Source organism: Schistosoma mansoni, chromosome 2, assembly GCF_000237925.1.
Source record: "Schistosoma mansoni strain Puerto Rico chromosome 2, complete genome".
Lineage (NCBI taxonomy): Eukaryota > Metazoa > Platyhelminthes > Trematoda > Strigeidida > Schistosomatidae > Schistosoma > Schistosoma mansoni.
Genome location: NC_031496.1, coordinates 30,884,024 through 30,902,050, shown reverse-complemented (window position 1 = coordinate 30,902,050; position 18,027 = coordinate 30,884,024). Strand labels below are relative to the sequence as shown.

Here is an 18,027-nt window from a genome sequence, read left to right as displayed (position 1 = left end):
GAGGTCGACAGATCACGCTTACTTACTTACTTACGCTTGTTTTTTTCAATGGAGCATAGGCCTCCGACCAGCATTCTCCAACCCACCTTGTCGTGGACCTTTCTTTCTAGTTCGATCCAAATTACTTCCATTCTATTTATGCTTGTTTCTATTCTAGGCGGAACATGTACAGTGGTCCTCCCCGTCTCATGTAGCTTCCAGGACTCCATATATCAGATCAAGTTATCAACAGATTATGGAGCAATCCAAAGATTAAGAGTCCCATAATAGGACGAAACGGCCGTCCAGTGCTTCCGGGTTTTCCATGGTGGTCTAGCTTCAATTGACTCATGATTTCAACTCTGAAAATGCTGAAATCTCCACAAAACCCCTTCTAAATATAATCATATGCTCACTAGTGACTGACTTCAAGATACATGTCCTGGAGTTCACTATTATATCAGAACTTAGATATACTTCCTATAGCAAATTAATATAACTAAATGTTGAAGAGTGAAACTTTACGACACTTGGAAAACCATCGAATTGAGTTAATTTAGACGGTTTGTAAATGAAATGTATTGTACTTACTGATTTGTCTAGCGTATCTACACCGATTCACTATTCAATTTATCAATTTAGTTAAATTAAATATGACAATGAAAATATCATAAAAACTATGAAAAGATCGAATTGACTGAAGATGAAACAGAATCGGTGCACTCATTATATGCACATTTATTTGTGTAAATATACTGCAATACATAGTGAAATATTCATGTGTGTATTGAGTGCTTCAGTTTGTTACATATCTATATTTCATTACTCATTTTTCGAGACATACAAAAGGTTTTAGGTCGTCAGCGGTATCTTCAGGTATTATATTCTTTAGTAAACTAATGATTTTACATATGTTCAGTCAACTTTATTCGTTCATACAGATTTCCCATATAAAACTTTTGGAGAATATACAGACTGCTTTTTAAAAAAATGTGATGTCCTTCTTAACTGAAATCTCAGGGAAACTTGATATAAACGATAAACAATAGCGTACTGCCGCTGTCACCATTATTCTTAAAACCATCAAATTGAAACATATAGTTTGGTTTACTGAAATATTGTTGTTTTTATCTAGTCATCAACCTACATCTTAATAGATTTCATATTTACATTTGAATGCTTATAATACTAAGTGTAATAATCGCACAAGTAACTATAACATTAAAAATCAATTATAGTATGAATCGAAGCAAATTTAGTCTCCAGATGGATTCGTTATCAGGCAAATGATGATACTTGGAAGTTACAAGTAGTCAATTATTAGGCTATGTTTATGTCTTTGATGAACCGCCAGTGGTAAGTACCATATACACATGTATTTGATAACTTGTTTTAATAATTATACCAGATCAGTCGAATAAGATATTGTGCTACCTACATCGTATTTCAATTAAAATACCGTGTACCATTAGGAGGCCGATTTGCTATAAAATTGCTATAAAGTTTAGTAAGAAGAGGGAAAAAAGGGTCATCGCTACAACTTATGTTTTCACTTCTTCTCTAGAAACTGAAAGTTATTACTATGAGTGAAATTGGATCTGAGTTGTTATTATTGATATGAAAAATACTTCTAAACCATACATGATATACAAAATCATAGAATTCATTCAAATGATTAGTTATATACATTAACAGTCAGGCAGATAAGTTCTTGTTAAGCCGTATTTTTGTATTTTGACTATGTAAAAATAAGAAAACATTCTTACCTCTGGATTCTACCACAACTTAGTAAACTGTATTACTTATTAGTTTACAGTCTCACTTACAATGAGCATGCATGGGATAATCATGATAATGACCTAACTTATATATATATATAAAAACGAAGTAACTGTCTAATTGTTTCTAGTTTTAAACGGCTGTCTAACTAGGGTCAGTCCCTATATAAAATGCAAAACAAGAATTATCTTTTACTGCACGGACTGAATTTAACTAATCAACTACTAGGAATCAGGAGGATGAGAATAGGCATACCCTCACAAAAGTGGCTAACATTGAGATGAATTCCCGAATTTCTGCTCGGAAACCATAACTGATAAAGTTCTTCTATTTCAAATGTGAGACACGTATCATCGACAGCAATGATTGATAGTTGTCCAGCAACAAAAACCAACTTAAATTAAAAGTGTAGAACAACAGTGATCTAAAGATAATTCACTCGTCTCAAAGCCAAAAGGCTGCACGTTCAATCCCTAGTACAATCATGGTGGTGCATTGCCGAAGAGTCCCTAGCTAGGAAGAAACAAACCAATGCTCTTTAGTTCCTAGTATTTCTCCAGCTAACACTCGTTCCTAATGTAAATTACCTAAGAAAAATATAAAAATATTCAAGAACCATCCAACTTGAAAAGAACAATTTTATCTATTAACCAAAATAGAAACGTTAAATAAAACATCAAAAACCTTATATAGTAGTTTAAATTCATTTAGTATTGTTTGTTTAAATCTTCCCATTGATGTTTAGGACTGCAACTGGTCAGTCTCTAATTGGCATATGTGCATACTGTGCATATTGCCTCGATATAGCCTTAATTCACAAGCATGGTAAGCAGAGATGGATAGTGGCTAGCAGTGGAATCCAGTCTGAAGCGCGTTTCATCCTATTTGGGACTCGTCAGCTGGATGTACCTGCATCTCAGAGTTGATGTTCACTCCGGGACTCGAAACCAGTACCTTTCGCCTCAAACGCCATCACGTTATCAACTCGGCCACTGAGTCCTAACACATCGTTGGGGAGATTCAAACAAACAATACTAAATGAATTTAAACTTCATCACATCGCACAAGAAAATGGGTATAACGACTCAATGGCCGAGTGGATAACATGATGCCGTTTGAAGCGAAAGTTACTGGGTTCGAGTCCCAGAGTGAACATCAACTCTGAGATGCAGATACATCCAGTTGACGAGTCCCAAATAAGACGAAGTGGCGCGCGTCCTGGATTCCACTGATAGCCACTATCCATCTTTGCTTACCCATGGTTTATATAGTAGTGTTTATAAGTATAGAAATGATTAATAATGATATAAATAACTCCAAACATGAATTACTTACTCTAATACTTCATTATTAATGATATGCTTACAAAAATCGATTTCAATACATAAATGCCTTCCCGGTAAACTGACATTCTATTTTTTTTTAAATGAACTACATGTAAATAGAAGTTAAATCACATGTAAACAATTTTGCATAACACAATGATTTTTATAATAAGACTACTATATTGATTATTCAATAATATTTCACTCTAATCTACATTTGTTTTAATTGTAAAATGTGAAATCATGGGCTAATCAAACCAACGAAATAATGAAACATTATAAGAATAAAATAACATTAGGAATTTTATGAAGAATGCCCAGTAGTCTAAAGGTTGAGCGTAGATACTCTAGGTCAAAAGCCCTAGTTCTGATTCTTACATGAGGTGTCGTGGATGTGCATGTTTGAGGAGTCCCTCGGTCCAGTGCTTTCAAGATTTCCATGATGGTCTTACATAGATTGGTTCGTGGTTTCAATAAAATTTAACAATCTCAACAAACTCTTGCTGAGATTACTTGAAATTTGGCATGGATTTTAGAAGTTTCCCTACGCTTCCTCAGCCTTTGCTTGTGATCCAGGAGATATATACATCCTTCAATTTCTAGGTGAATGTACTGCATAACAATCCCGTATGCATTTTTTCATGGCTGTGAAATATGGCCTTTGAAAGCAAATGAAATACATAAGTTGTGAATATTTGCTCACAAGTGCCTTTATAAAATTGCTTGCATGCAGTGGAACTATTAAGTGAGTAACAGTGAGGCTAGGCATAGGATAGAAGGTTCAAATCGATTATTAAGGCTATGAACGTTCATTGGTGAAAATAGTTAAGACATATTTTAGGCGTATCTAACTGCCTTCTACCATGTTAAGATTTGTAATTCAGGTGGACGATTTCGATAGTTTTGTTCTCTGAGCTGTACAGTTTTGGTCATGGAGCTCAGAGAACAAAACTCGATCAAAAACAAAGTTATCGAGTTTATTAGAAAGAAACAGGCATAAATTTTAACTATCAAATTATACCTCCTTAACCTTCATTAAACGTTTATGTTATTTATGAAAAGTGTACAATCTATACCGATAAGGAAAGAACTGAAAGCACAAATTATAGACTATCTCACTAAATTCTGATAACCATACAATGAACAGTTAATTTGCAAAATAACCATCAATTGTCTCAATCTTCACTGTTCCTTCTGTAAATATCAATCTATCTTCTCTAATTCCATTGTTCATGCATTTTTCTATCAATTGAGCTTCATTTCAGTTCTTTCCTTATTGGTCTTCTGCCAAAATACATTTTATGTCTGACCATCATCATATACTACTTATATGGATATAAGTAGACCGCACCACAATATATTTGTAAAATCTCAGCGAATGAATTTGAAGTAAATCCAACGTTTCACCTGACAATCTCCGAGATTTTACAAATATGCTATTCCTATTCAGTGTCTTACATCAACTCGGCGCCCAAATACTGTGAAATTATTCGCTCTAATTTAAACGAAAGTTCTTATATTTATATATTACCTGATATTAGTAGTGATATAATAAGAATCAGGAGTTTTGTGGAGATTTAGTATTTTCATGGTTGAAAGTGTGAGTCAATTGAAGCTAGACCACCGGGTAAATCCAGGAGTTCTAGTGAGAAGCCGTGACCAGTGGAGTTCAAACCACGTCTGTTGTGAGATATCAACTCACTGAAGACAACTGGTGAACGGTTGCTCAATTTCGTGGACTGATTGGAGTTAGACATAAACACCATCGGATGCCGGCTCAGTGGTCTAGAGGTTAACTGCTCTGGCGCGAGACTGGTACATCCTGGGTTCAAATCTCGCGAGGCGAGGTCGTGGATGTGCACTGCTGAGGAGTCCCACAATAGGACGAAACGGCCGTCCAGTGCTTCCAGGTTTTGCTTGGTTGTCTAGCTTCAATTGACTCATGATTTCAACTATGAAAATATAATAAGAAGTCGAAAATACACAACGACAAAATAGATTTTCACAAGGTGAATATATCAAAACAACATACTACACTTAATATTCTAGATAGTGAAAGTTAATGGGGATTAATAAAATGTTAATAATTTATATTCACGTAGATGATTTATGATGACTGAAAACAGCTGAAGAATCGTATCATGAGTAAGACCGCTAGTCACTAATAATATTCGTTGATCGTCATGTTTTTTCGTGGATTAATTAAAGTTAAAAATGTGAGCTGCAGTGCACAGAATCACTTGCTCAATGTCACCATGTTTTCTGATAGAATCAAAGATTTCAACTTTATTTCTTCATGGAATTATGAATTCAGACTCCCGAAAAGTCACCAACTATAACTTAACAACTGTTCAATCAATATCCATTGTTATGAAATGGTTTCCTAACTAACAACACTCATCAATATGTTTTATCCTCAAAGATTTGAAATTTTGGAAGGTTTTTAGGATACTTCTTTAGCAGTTTTATTCACATATCATCATTTGAACGAGTTGGGTCAGCTTATTCAATTAAACTAGTTTTTTAACTAAATACGTGAAAATATCCAACAGGAGGTTAAATATATAGGTAATGCAATCTCGGAATGTTCATTACTGAGAAGCATCTACAAAATGTTTTCTGGTATAGGGAGATGTGGAAGTTGTTGAATTTTGTGATTCTATAACACTGACCAACTTTATTTAAACAAGCACTGAAAACCAGGAAGAATTGGAAAGATATTTCATCTTAGTGTAAGGCTCCGCAGTAGTCACAGTATGTTAGATGTGAGATCTATCTCTTTTCAGATTATGAGTGGACGCCTCTGAGAAGTCCTATACTAACACGTAACGTTTGTCTAGTGCTTTCTGACTTGCAATGGCTATCTAACCAAAGTCACTTCGTAATATCAATTCACATAACCGAAAACTGTGTTCCCATTCAACATTAATGACGTTGAACACTATTCATTGCAGTAACTTATAATGTTAGTACCCACCTATATTTCAACTAATCTTCAGTTAAATAATAATAATGATAGACACAATGACGATTTCATATTAATACCTAATCAATCAGCAATTAACACATAATATATGTATGTGAAAGAATTATTTAAGCAGGTTTTTATGTATATATATTAAGTCTTTCAATAAAACTTTATTTTAGCAATAGAATCAATAAATCATGAGTAAAAACAAACGACCTTCCGAAACAAGTAATATACACTTCATATTCAAGAGAAACAGTAGTGTATTTATTGAGTTACCTTTCAGGTTAGACTAAAATTATATGCTTATTTATCAGTAACTAATGTCAAGTCTATTTAGTTCGTATAGCCAATATAATATTATTGTTCGTTGAAATCATGAGTCAATTGAAGCTAGAACACCATGGGAAACCTGAAAGCACTGGACTGCCGTTTCGTCCTATTATGTGGCTCCTCAGCACTGCGCATCCACGATCCCGCACTCACGAGATTCGAACCCAGGACCTAACAGTCTCAAAACCCCTTCTGATTATAATCATATGCTCACAAGTGACTGACTCCATGAGGTATTTCCTGGAGTTCTAGTGAGAAGCAGTAACCACTGGAGTTCAACTAGGTCTGTTGTGAGATATCAACTCACTGAAGACAACTGGTGAACGGTTGCTCAATTTCGTGGACTGATTGTAGTTAGACACAAACACCATCGGATGCCGGCTCAGTGGTCTAGAGGTTAACTGCTCGCGCTCAAGACTGATAGGTCCTGGGTTGGAGTCTCGCGAGTGTAGGATCGTGGATGCGCACTGCTGAGGAGTCCCACAATAGGACGAAATGGCCTTTCAGCGCTTCCAGATTTTGCTTGGTTGTCTAGCTTCAATTGACTCATGATTTCAACTATGAAAAATATTGAAATCTCCACAAAACCCCTTCTGATTATAATGTTATTGATCAAGTTAGAATGTAGTCACTGTTCCAAATGATTTAACATTGCGTACATTATATTTTATTGCTAGCTGAATAGTGATTTCCAGTCAACTATCTTTAATCACTTAATATCAGGTTTGTATATAATATACTTTTTTAGAATAATTGATGTTAAAGTAAGGTGGAAAGAAGATTATTTAAGTAGTATGTAAACTGTTCGAAACTTCACAATAGTAATAATTCACGGCTTTATAATGAACTGAAATTAAGACCTTAAGTGGTTTTAGCAACCACAATACTGTTCAACCATATACATATTAATTAATCACGGTGCAGCTATATTATAATTTTTCTAATAGTTGTATACTCTTAAAGACTTCTAGAGTAGAGTTCAAATAAAAAAGGCCATAAGCATTACTAATATATCAGTTCACTATTATTTGGTTTCGTACTTGACCTAAATGTCTAATCCACAGAGTATTGACGTTTCGTCAAAAGATCCAAACCTGTTGCAGTTGGTAGTTAAAAGTGGGTTTGTAAGTCATTCATCCACTTAAGATCTTGAATTTTTTTGCAGAACTAATTCGGCATTTTATGGTCTTCCAATTCACTTAAGTAAACTCTCTAAACTTACCAGATTGGTTTAAGTACTGAGCATCTACTTTATTAGTGAATCATCAAAATTTGTTACCGATTTACATGTTATTTATATCTCATTTTTCATTGCATTCACTGATTAATATCAAGATCAGTACTAGCTATTTAATTTCCATTCTTTATTACTGAAGACAAAAATTCCCCAGCATTATTTTATCAGTTTCGTTGTTATAGTAATAGTCTTCAGACTGTTACAACAAACTAATCAATTTCTCTATAATACAGCTATTATCTCATATCACTACTCTTTGTAGTGTCTTCAGTTATTTAATGAATAACATCATATACCTTGAAAGAAGTATTTACTAACAATTATAGCTTAAGAACAATCATAAAATAAGCAAAGATGGATAGTGGCTAGCAGTGGAATCCAGTCTGAAGCGCGTTTCATCCTATTTGGGACTCGTCAGCTGGATGTACCTGCATCTCAGAGTTGATGTTCACTCCACGCCTCGAAACCAGGACCGTTAGCTTCAAACGCCATCGCGTTATCCTCTCGGCCACTGAGTCTTGATAGCCACTTGCTTGTGCGATGTGGTGAAGTTTAAATTCATTTAGTATTGTTTCTTTGAAGTGGCTATTAGGACTCAGTAGCCGAGTGGATAACGCGATTGCGTTTGAAGTGAAAGTTACTGGGTTCGAGTCCCAGAGTGAACATCAACTCTGAGATGCAGATACATCCAGTTGACGAGTCCCAAATAGGACGAAACGCGCTTCAAACTGGATTCCATTGCTAGCCACTATTCATCTTTGCTTACAATGCTTGTGAAATAGGGCTAAATCGAGGCAATACGCACAGTATACACATATGCCAATTAGAGACTGACCAGTTGCAATCCTCAACAACAATGGGAAGATTCAAAGAAACAATACAATTTAATCAGAAAATAAGTTTAAAAGTAGCCCTTTAACAGTTAAATGCATTTAAGTCTGCGTAATATGATTAACAAAATCGTTAGCTCAAAAGATATTTCATATCATGAACTGATGTACATTGAAGAATTATCTAAACCCTTGAAATAGTCAACGGTGAACATTATCGATTCTCTTATAGATTCGAACTCAGAATCTTAAAGTTTCTTTATGACGATATTACCTTCAATACAATGATTTAGAATTCGAATATACATATTTTCAGCTTTATTTTGTCAACACTTTTCATTAGTGATTATCGTCTTAATTTTGCCATATTCAAACTATATTAAGATGGTGGTTGGAGGTGATCAACAGGAAACCCTAGACCCGGGTTTCGTGCTAATTGGCACTCGTCAGCAAGGTGTACCTGTAATCTTGAGGGAACTGGTGCTCCCTGACGAATTCGGTCCCGCGTCATCCAGCTTCACAGTCAGGGACGTTCCCACTGAGCTATTCGAGCCGCGACTGACCTCTTGTAGGACTGAGATGTGACCACAATTGATTGTTCACTGGGTGGTGATCAATGTCATGTGTGTCGGGTCCATCTTAGTGCTGATCGAATGCTATCGATCAAGACTGGTGGCCACATTGCAACTTGATAGATAACATTCGATCAGCACTAAGATGGACTCGACACGCATGACATTGATCACCACCCAGTGATCAATCAATTGTGGTCAAACTCAATTAATTATAACTTCTTAATAATATATTAGTCACTACAAGGAAAGGATGACCACATCTATAGAAAACCTCATAAGCAAAACTTATTACGACTAGTAGTCGTCACCTAAACGGTAATTTTTCAATTCAATTCGATTATTTGATAACTGATATTTTTACTTAAGAAAAATCTAATTTCATAATTATATAAATCTCACCATGGTTATTTCATTAAACATGAATTTTGTATGTCAGTTTCTATGCGTTGATACTAAATAATAATTAACATGACTTTAGACCGTCTAAAATAATCCACGTATGTATATATATATCCACTGCATTCCTATGGAATTCACTAAGTCATATGTCCCTCAAGGTCAATAAATGATTGACTGTCTCTTTCATACTGTAACATGCTACTATACATGCAAACATATATGAATTAATTTTGCATGTTATTTATTAGTAGTCATTTGTTTTTGAGTCTATTAAAGTCCATTAAATGTAGTAAATAGTAACAAGTATAGATTATTTATAAAGTAATGACAAGCATTTTTATTGGACAATAATATGATAGTGATAGAATGACATAATTGATCATGAAGTAAACTAAATTTCTAAGGGGAATTATATTTGAATATTTTATAGATATATGGAAAACAAACAATGATTCCTTATAATTGAGATCGTGAATCGATCAATGTTAGATCATCATTGAAAACCTGGAGGTCCTGAACGACTGTTTCGTTCTAGCATCGGATTCCTCAGCAGTACCTATATACGATCCCATAAGCGGGACTCGAAACCGGGACCTAACTTCTAAACCATTGTACTAACACCCAGCAGTGTTAATGTTTAGCTTCAACCAACTCACAATATTGCGCGATCATTCTATTTAAATATAATTAAATCAAATAATTTCATCAATTGTTAGTCTAAATAAATTGTTAATTCATTAGAACATTAAGAAAGATTGTTTCATCAACACAACAAAAGTTTATCGCTCTTCCTAATCCTCTCTGTCATACGTCATAATGAAATCTGGATCTCTGTACCCTTGGAGGCAAACATATATATATTATTTTGTTTAAGACATACTGATTGATAATGATATCAAGACTCGAATCCAGTAGCTATTGTTACAAATATCATGGCTTCAACGATTTAGTCTTAAACAACAACAGTACCATAAAAACACCCACATGATGTTGAAGACTGTCATAGTTTATCAGGACTATGGATAACATCATCTAAAAGTTGATTAATGTATTTAATTTTCATTAGTAATATCAAAATGGAAATACAGATACATTCAACTAACAAGTTCTGGATAGACATAAATAGATATCCTGAATTCCACCTCTGGTTACTACGTATAGTGTAATCAACTTGTTAGCGCAAGAAATTTTGGAAATTTGCCTCAAACTCGCTCATACCTTGATAAAGACTGGTTGATTCACTTTTGAATGTGAACAAAAAGAAAGTGAAAATTTATGTATCATCTTATTTCAGTTAAAGAACAGTTTCTTAGTTGCACTGACAATTGTAAAAAATTTACAAGAATAGCAACCAAATCATGAGTCAATTGAAGATAGACCATTATGGATAACCTGGAAGCACTGAAAGGCCGTTTCGTTCTATTATGGGACTCCTCGGCAGTGCGCATCCACGATCCCGCCTCGCAAGCGAGATTCAAACTCAGGACCTACCAGTCTCGCGACTGAGCAATTAACCGATAGACCACTGAGCCGGCATCCAATGGTGGTCTATTGGTTAATTGCTCTGGCGCGAGACTGGTAGGTCCTGGGTTCGAATCTCGTGAGTGCGGGATCGTGGATCAGGAGTCCCACAATAAGACGAAACGGCCGTCCAGTACTACCAGGTTTTCCGTGGTGGTCTAGCTTCAATTGACTCACGATTTCAACTATGAAAATACTAAAATCTCCACAAAACCCCTTCTGAATAGCAATAAAATTGATAGAATGAAAAACATAGACAAAACTCAAACAAAAAATGAAATTTTTAGGGGACAAACAATAATTCATCATTATTTTAAAAGGAAACTTACGTAATTGACTTGTGAATGATTTTTATCGCATGTTTGTTCAAATTCCTTTTGTACAACAATACAATAGTTCTTTGACATTGAATTAATTTTAGATTCTAATCGATCATTATTACCGTTGTTGACGTCATTAGATACAATATTATTATTAGTAATAGATTGAGATATAACTGAATGTCGTTTAGATGATAAACACGGTTTTGAAATTTCTGAATATGATAAAGAAGTAGACATAGTATGATTTGAAGGTGTTTTAAATGAATAAAAGAGAAAAAAAGACTAGTTACGAATAAATGATGAGGTGGGAATGTTGCTGTAGATACAGCTACTCAATGATATAGTTAGTCTGGTATCATACCAAAGACAATCATTAAGTCTAAAGTACCTCGTAAAGAGAATTAACTGTAATATCGTTGAACGGTCCTACGAGAAGGAGAGGTTCAAATATAAACGAAAAATATATGACTGTCGTCCCCTAATTACCATTACTCAGTCCTGGTACCTACTGACAAGTATGAACTGAAAGATAATTACGACCAACTGTTTAGCTATTTGTTGACTGTTAGTTGAATACAATAGGATCTTCTGTAACACACTTTAAACGAATTTTAGAATAATTTACACAGTGAAAGAATGATACACAATGAGCACATATAAATTAGTTTGATATCAACAAAGATTATTGCAAAGTGTAAAAAAGTTACAAAGTGACCGGATGTTTATGCTTAAAGTAATTAGTCCCTTAGTTTATGCTTAAAATATTTGGTTCCAGTATATGGTCGTATGTAAATGTAATACCTCCATAATCCTCTACTTTTCATAATTGATTTTCTTAGTGTTAGGCCTTACTGGAAAGAAGGATGTTATTTTCGTTTAGTTTAAGTAGGATAAAAAATACTATAGAATGATGTTTATACATTAGGCTACTAATTACTGAATTTAAATTTAAGTCTGTCTCTGCGACAATTACTATTAGTAGTCAGAGAATTCGAGTGACATGGTCCAGAATTATTGACAATAGCTCAGATGTTTTTACTGTTTATTTTCTAGAACTTGAATTCCAGTATTACTTTATATATACCTAGCCAATTTATGTTTTCGAATTCCACTCTTAGTGCTTAGTCTCTCTCATCATTGTCACTAAATCATTACAATCTCTTTTGTTATTCAACTTATTAGTTTTTTTCTTGTTTTATTATTAGGCCGTAGTAGCTTGAAGTAATGAACATCTATGCCAAGCTCTGTGTTGATGATGACGGATTGATTAACTGGTGAAAGATTTTGATGACTATATACGTAACAATAATTCTGATTATGTGCTGACATTACCCAAGAGTTTATAGAAAACCAGGAATAACTGGTGACAACTTTTGTCCCGGATTGGAATCTTCCAATAAATTACATTATCGATCATTTCCCTACGAGCAAATTTTCATTTGTCACATCAATTAGACATAGGATTCAATTCCTCAAAGAAAAACAGCTACTTGAGCATTTACATCTCCCCGATTTTAAGTCGTCTACAAACGACCTAGTCTCATTATGTTTATATCATAATAAAGATATTAATCTATCAATATGTAAGACAATGTAGAACCTATCACAAACATATATCTATCCATAACTTATTATGAGATATGAAATGACATATCTGAAAATCAGTCACAATAATGAAGTCTCAGTCCGTTTAATATTCATCAGAAATTTTGAACTCAGTGTCATTTGTGTCAATTGTGATTACATCTCAGTCCTACAGGAGGTCGGTCGCGGCCCGAATAGCGTCTCTGACTGTGAAGCTGAGTGATACGTGATCGAATCCGTCAGGGAGCACCAGTTCCCTCGAGATTACAGGTACACCTTGCTGACGAGTGCCAATTAGCACGAAACGCGGGTCCAGGGTTTCCTGTTGACCACCTCCAACCACCATCTTAACTCAGTGTCATTGTTTACCGATATTCAACAATCTTGATCGTGATTTTGGAAACATACTTCCTATATTTAGTTTTCTACATACGTTTCACATTATTGTTCTATTATTTGTAAAGTATGACAACTTAAACTGATACGTATATTCATGATACATTCTATATGATCTATGACTGATTAACTAACTAATCGACGTTATGATGACTTTAATATTTTCAATTATAACTATAACTATCAAATATAAGTAACCAAAACATACATACATACATTAAAAAGAAACAAAATGAGAATATAAAATGAAATGTATGTTCCTCTTTTTTTTTTCTTGACATGAATTAACCATAACTGTACACTTATTACTAAAGGGGGGGAGGTGGATAGGATTTTTTCACTTTGAAACCTTATCATTTATTGACATGTATAAATATGTGTACCTACATAGTGTGATTACATACATATAGAATTATAGCTAGTTTGACACTTATAATGTCAAGTCATAAAAAAACCTTTGAAAGTTGTTTTGTACATCAAAAAAAAAAACTAACTAATGATACTAGTGACTATAACAACAGTTAAAGCATTAACGACTGATACTATTTAAAAGAGAAAATCGGGAATAATAATAAGGTTGACAACTTGTTAGGTGTTATGATTAAATGAAGAGAGTTTTGTATATCAGTTAAAGGGACATTGAAAATGAATGGGCACAGAATAATTGTCTCAAAATTATAGTTTGAAACGTTTCAACGGTGTTTACATTTTAAACAAAGATGGATTGTGGCAAGCAGTGGAATCCAGGACGCGCATTTCGTCCTCTTTGGGACTCGTTAGCTGGATGTACCTGCATCCCAGAGTTGATTTTTACCCTAGGACTCAAACCCAGTACCTTTCGCTTCAAATGCAATCGCGTTATCCACTCAGCTACTGAGTCCTGATAGCCACTTTCTTGTGTAATGAGGTGAAGTTTAAATTCACTTATTATTGTTTGTTTGAATCTTCTCATTGATGCTTAGGACTGCAACTGGTCAGTCTCTTATTGACATATGTACATACTGTGCGTATTGCTTCGATATTGCCTTAATTCACAAGCATTATGAGATGCAGGTACATCCAGCTGACGAGTCCCAAATAGGACGAAACGCGCGTCCTGGATTCTACTGCTAGCCACTATTCATCTTTGCTTACCATGCTTGTGAATTAAGGCTATATCGAGTCAATACGCACAGTATGCACATATGCCAATTAGAGACTGACCAGTTGCAGTTCTAACACATTGATGGGAAGATTCAAACAAATAATATTATGTGAAGTGTCTATATTTGATTTTAGAAGTAAAGCTATTAATTTTCCATTAGCTAATGAAGGTTTATGATAAATTTTATTTACGGAAAATATAAAAGAAGGCTCCATTTAATTTGGAATTCATCAAATCGCATCATTAGTGTTCAACTACCAGATAGACTTTTCAAAGTTCGGTTAAAATGTTGTGAATTGTATAATCAATCAAGTTGAATGTAAAATAGTAACTCATAAATAACAATGCACATTATGAACTAAGTTTCTGAGTAAGTTATTTAGAAGGATCATGCTCACTGCTAGATGCGGTCCCATTTGAAGTCAGGGGTGTGTATTCTTGAATGATCCCATAAGAGTTTTCAAAGAGCTCTTCATTCAACTTCAGTTTGTGATAAATATTACTGTAAAAATCTCGTACGGTTCACAAAGAAAATATTTAAGTAGTGAAACATATTTTACATAAAATTGAGTAAATTTCCCTTATGAATCTTTTTTCGAAATAAAAACCCAAAGTCAAGCATATAAATATACACGTCAGTTTACAACATAACTGTTTATTCCCGTTTAATGTTCCTTGATCCGCACTTCTAATTTACCACATCTACAATTGTTTAAATACTTACATAACAATTTAAATGACATGGCAGATTACTAAAAACTCATTTTCTATAAATGATTTAGTTTTCAACCATAATAGTAGTTATTGTTATTATTAAGACATAATTGAATCTGATTTTATATGATTCTCACAGTTGAATTCAAGAGTCAATCTAAAGTAGACCATCACTGAAAACCTGGAAGCACTGGTCGGTCGTTTCGGTCTAGTATGCAACTTCTCAGAAGTTCGCATCCACGACATCACACTGAAGGGAGTCGAACCCAGGGCCTCCGGTCACACGTACAAACGCCTAACCTCTGAACCTTTGAGTCAGCACCCAACGGTGTTAATGTGCAGCATCAATCAACCCTTCAATCATTGTTTTCAGTGGGTAACTGCCTCACTCCCGATACTGATTAGACTCTTTTGATCACGGTTTCTCACTAGAACTCTATGAAATCCATCTTGAAGCTAGTCATTAGTGGGAATAAGGTTATTATCAGAACGAGGATTTGTGGAGATTGTAGTAATTCGAATAGTTAAATTCATGAATCAATCTAAACTAGACCACCATCGAAAACCTGAACGAAGAACTAGATGATTCATTAAACACATTTGATCATCAAAAACACATATATAGTCTTCATTATTTGGAGGCAGTTAACAGTTTAAAAAAGGTGTCTACAACTTTGGAAAAACACATAACTGGTACCTACACAAGTCTAAGTTAACAATACCATCAGTAAGTTAGTACAGATACGAGCTTTCTTTAAAGTTATTGTATCAAGCAATTGTTGAACAATAAAATCAGATTTTACCAAAGGAAATTAAAATGTACCACAATAATAGATTGAAAATCTGATAAATCAAAGCTTTTAATGATATCATTCGCATTGTCTTAGAACTCATTTGTCAATCTTCACTGTAATCTTACTCAACCTAGTATTTACCCATTACTTAGTCTGTCTGATAAAACAGTGTTTGTTTTCAATTCAGTGAGAAATTGTCCATTAATGAAGATATCGATTAAACAGAACTCTAGATCACTATAGATACTCATCATACAGTTTATAACTAGCATGGTATTTAAAAACCTTGTGCATTCATACTAATGATAAGGTTCATAACGTAATATGAATACATTAAAGTCAGTCAGTTACAAGGTAGGATAAGGCACGTATATGCATTGGTCCAAGTTGCCATACCTCATTCGCACAACAAGATGAATACCAAATTCATAGAAGTAGTTCATTTAGTGGTGGTAATATATAAAAGAAAGGTTGTATATAAATATATATATATATATATTTATTTATATGGAACTCAAAACAACTGTCAACTAGTTTCAAAGACAAAATCTTCAATACGAACGTCAAGACAATCCTACTGTACGGAGCTGAAACGCGGAGAACTACCATATCCATCTCCAAGAAGATACAAGTATTTATAAACAGTTGTCTACGCAAAATACTCAACATTCATTGGCTGGATACTATCAGCAACAGCGTTTTATGGGAGGGGACAAATCAGCTTCCAGCTGAAGAAGAAATTAGGAAAAGACGTTGGAAGTGGCTAGGACACCAAAGTGCATCATGAGGCAAGCCCTAACTTGGAATCCTGAAGGGAAGCGGAAAAGAGTAAGGTCAAATAACACATTACGCCGGGAAATAGAAGCAGATATGAAAAGCATGAATGTTAGCTGGAAATAACTGGAAAGGAAGGCTCAGGACAGAGTAGGATGGAGAATGCTGGTGAGCGGCCTATGCTCCTCGACGAGAGGTAACAGGCGTAAGTAAGTAAGTAACACTTGCGCTATTGTGATCGATTCTGAGCCATGTCACCTAGAGTCTCCAACCACTGGTTACGATAGTCACGCGGACCCCAACCAAGTAGTCTGCATCTACCAACATGGTTTAGACTAGAAGTTAATGACTTCAAGCTCTGATGCCACGTTTTGATTTGGCCATCTCTAACTCTCTTCCAACCATCGCCAATTCTAGTCAGCATAGCACATTAAGAAATAAAATAAATCAGTTCAATGTATCTACTTCATAAGTTCCAATAATTATTTAACTGACATATATAAATGCATTCTTTGAAGAAAAAAACAGAGGTAGGAAGCATTATAGTGGTATAATTTTCATGTTCATATATATATATTGTATTCCATCTCTGTTGTAGGTAAACATTCCAAACAAATATTTCTTTTGCATAACCACAGAAAAAAAAATGCTTATTCCGCCGTTTACCTGCTTCTTTTCATTTTCCGCTGAAAAATAATGATCTCTTATGTTTTCTTTTCTTTTAGTACTATCATAATTTATTAAAGAAATATATTATAGGTGGTAATTTGTTTGTTCGGTTGTTCGCATTATTATTGTTGCCTTGTTCCTTGTTCCACTTTTCCTATATTTTTTTATTTAACATTAAGTAATCATGAAGGTTTCTTTTCTTTTCTGGTGAATGAGAATGATAGAGAAAGAATGCTATTAGAGAATATGGATAGGAAGGAAGTAAATTATCGTTTATGTATACACAAGAGAACAGGTGATTAAGTAAAGCATACGAAGACAATAAACTCTTCACATATGAGAAATTAGAAGAAACAATGTAGAGACTTAATATTAAACAAAATGAACCCATAAACTATATACATAAACAGAAAGAATGTTGAAGGCTTACCTTGACAATATGATGAATAATGTTGGTTTGGATGAGGATTTCGATGTATTAATGGTTCATTTGTATAAATGGTAGAAGAAGGAGAAGAGGAGTAAACTATGGATTTAGTAATTGGTGTATGATGATGAGAAATTTTTACAGATGAATTAGAATTATGATTAGGAGTATTATTGTATGTAGTTAACTGATTGGATGGATGTCTTCCAATACTGTTTAGTTGACTACTGTTTCTACAAATAAATTGAAAATAATA

At 34.2% G+C, this 18,027-nt stretch overlaps 1 protein-coding gene across 1 annotated transcript in view; it reads right to left on the bottom strand.

Moving 5' to 3' along the window:
* Window positions 1-16,046, bottom strand: part of Smp_147800 (Lmp3-like protein) — a gene marked incomplete at both ends in the record, with an annotated part of 66,009 nt that extends 49,963 nt beyond the window's left edge. The window contains 2 exons of the mRNA XM_018796358.1: window positions 11,276-11,481; window positions 16,043-16,046. Coding sequence (XP_018650579.1) covers window positions 11,276-11,481; window positions 16,043-16,046 — 210 coding nt within the window. The remainder of the gene's footprint in view (window positions 1-11,275; window positions 11,482-16,042) is intronic.
* Window positions 16,047-18,027: the final 1,981 nt, after the last annotated feature.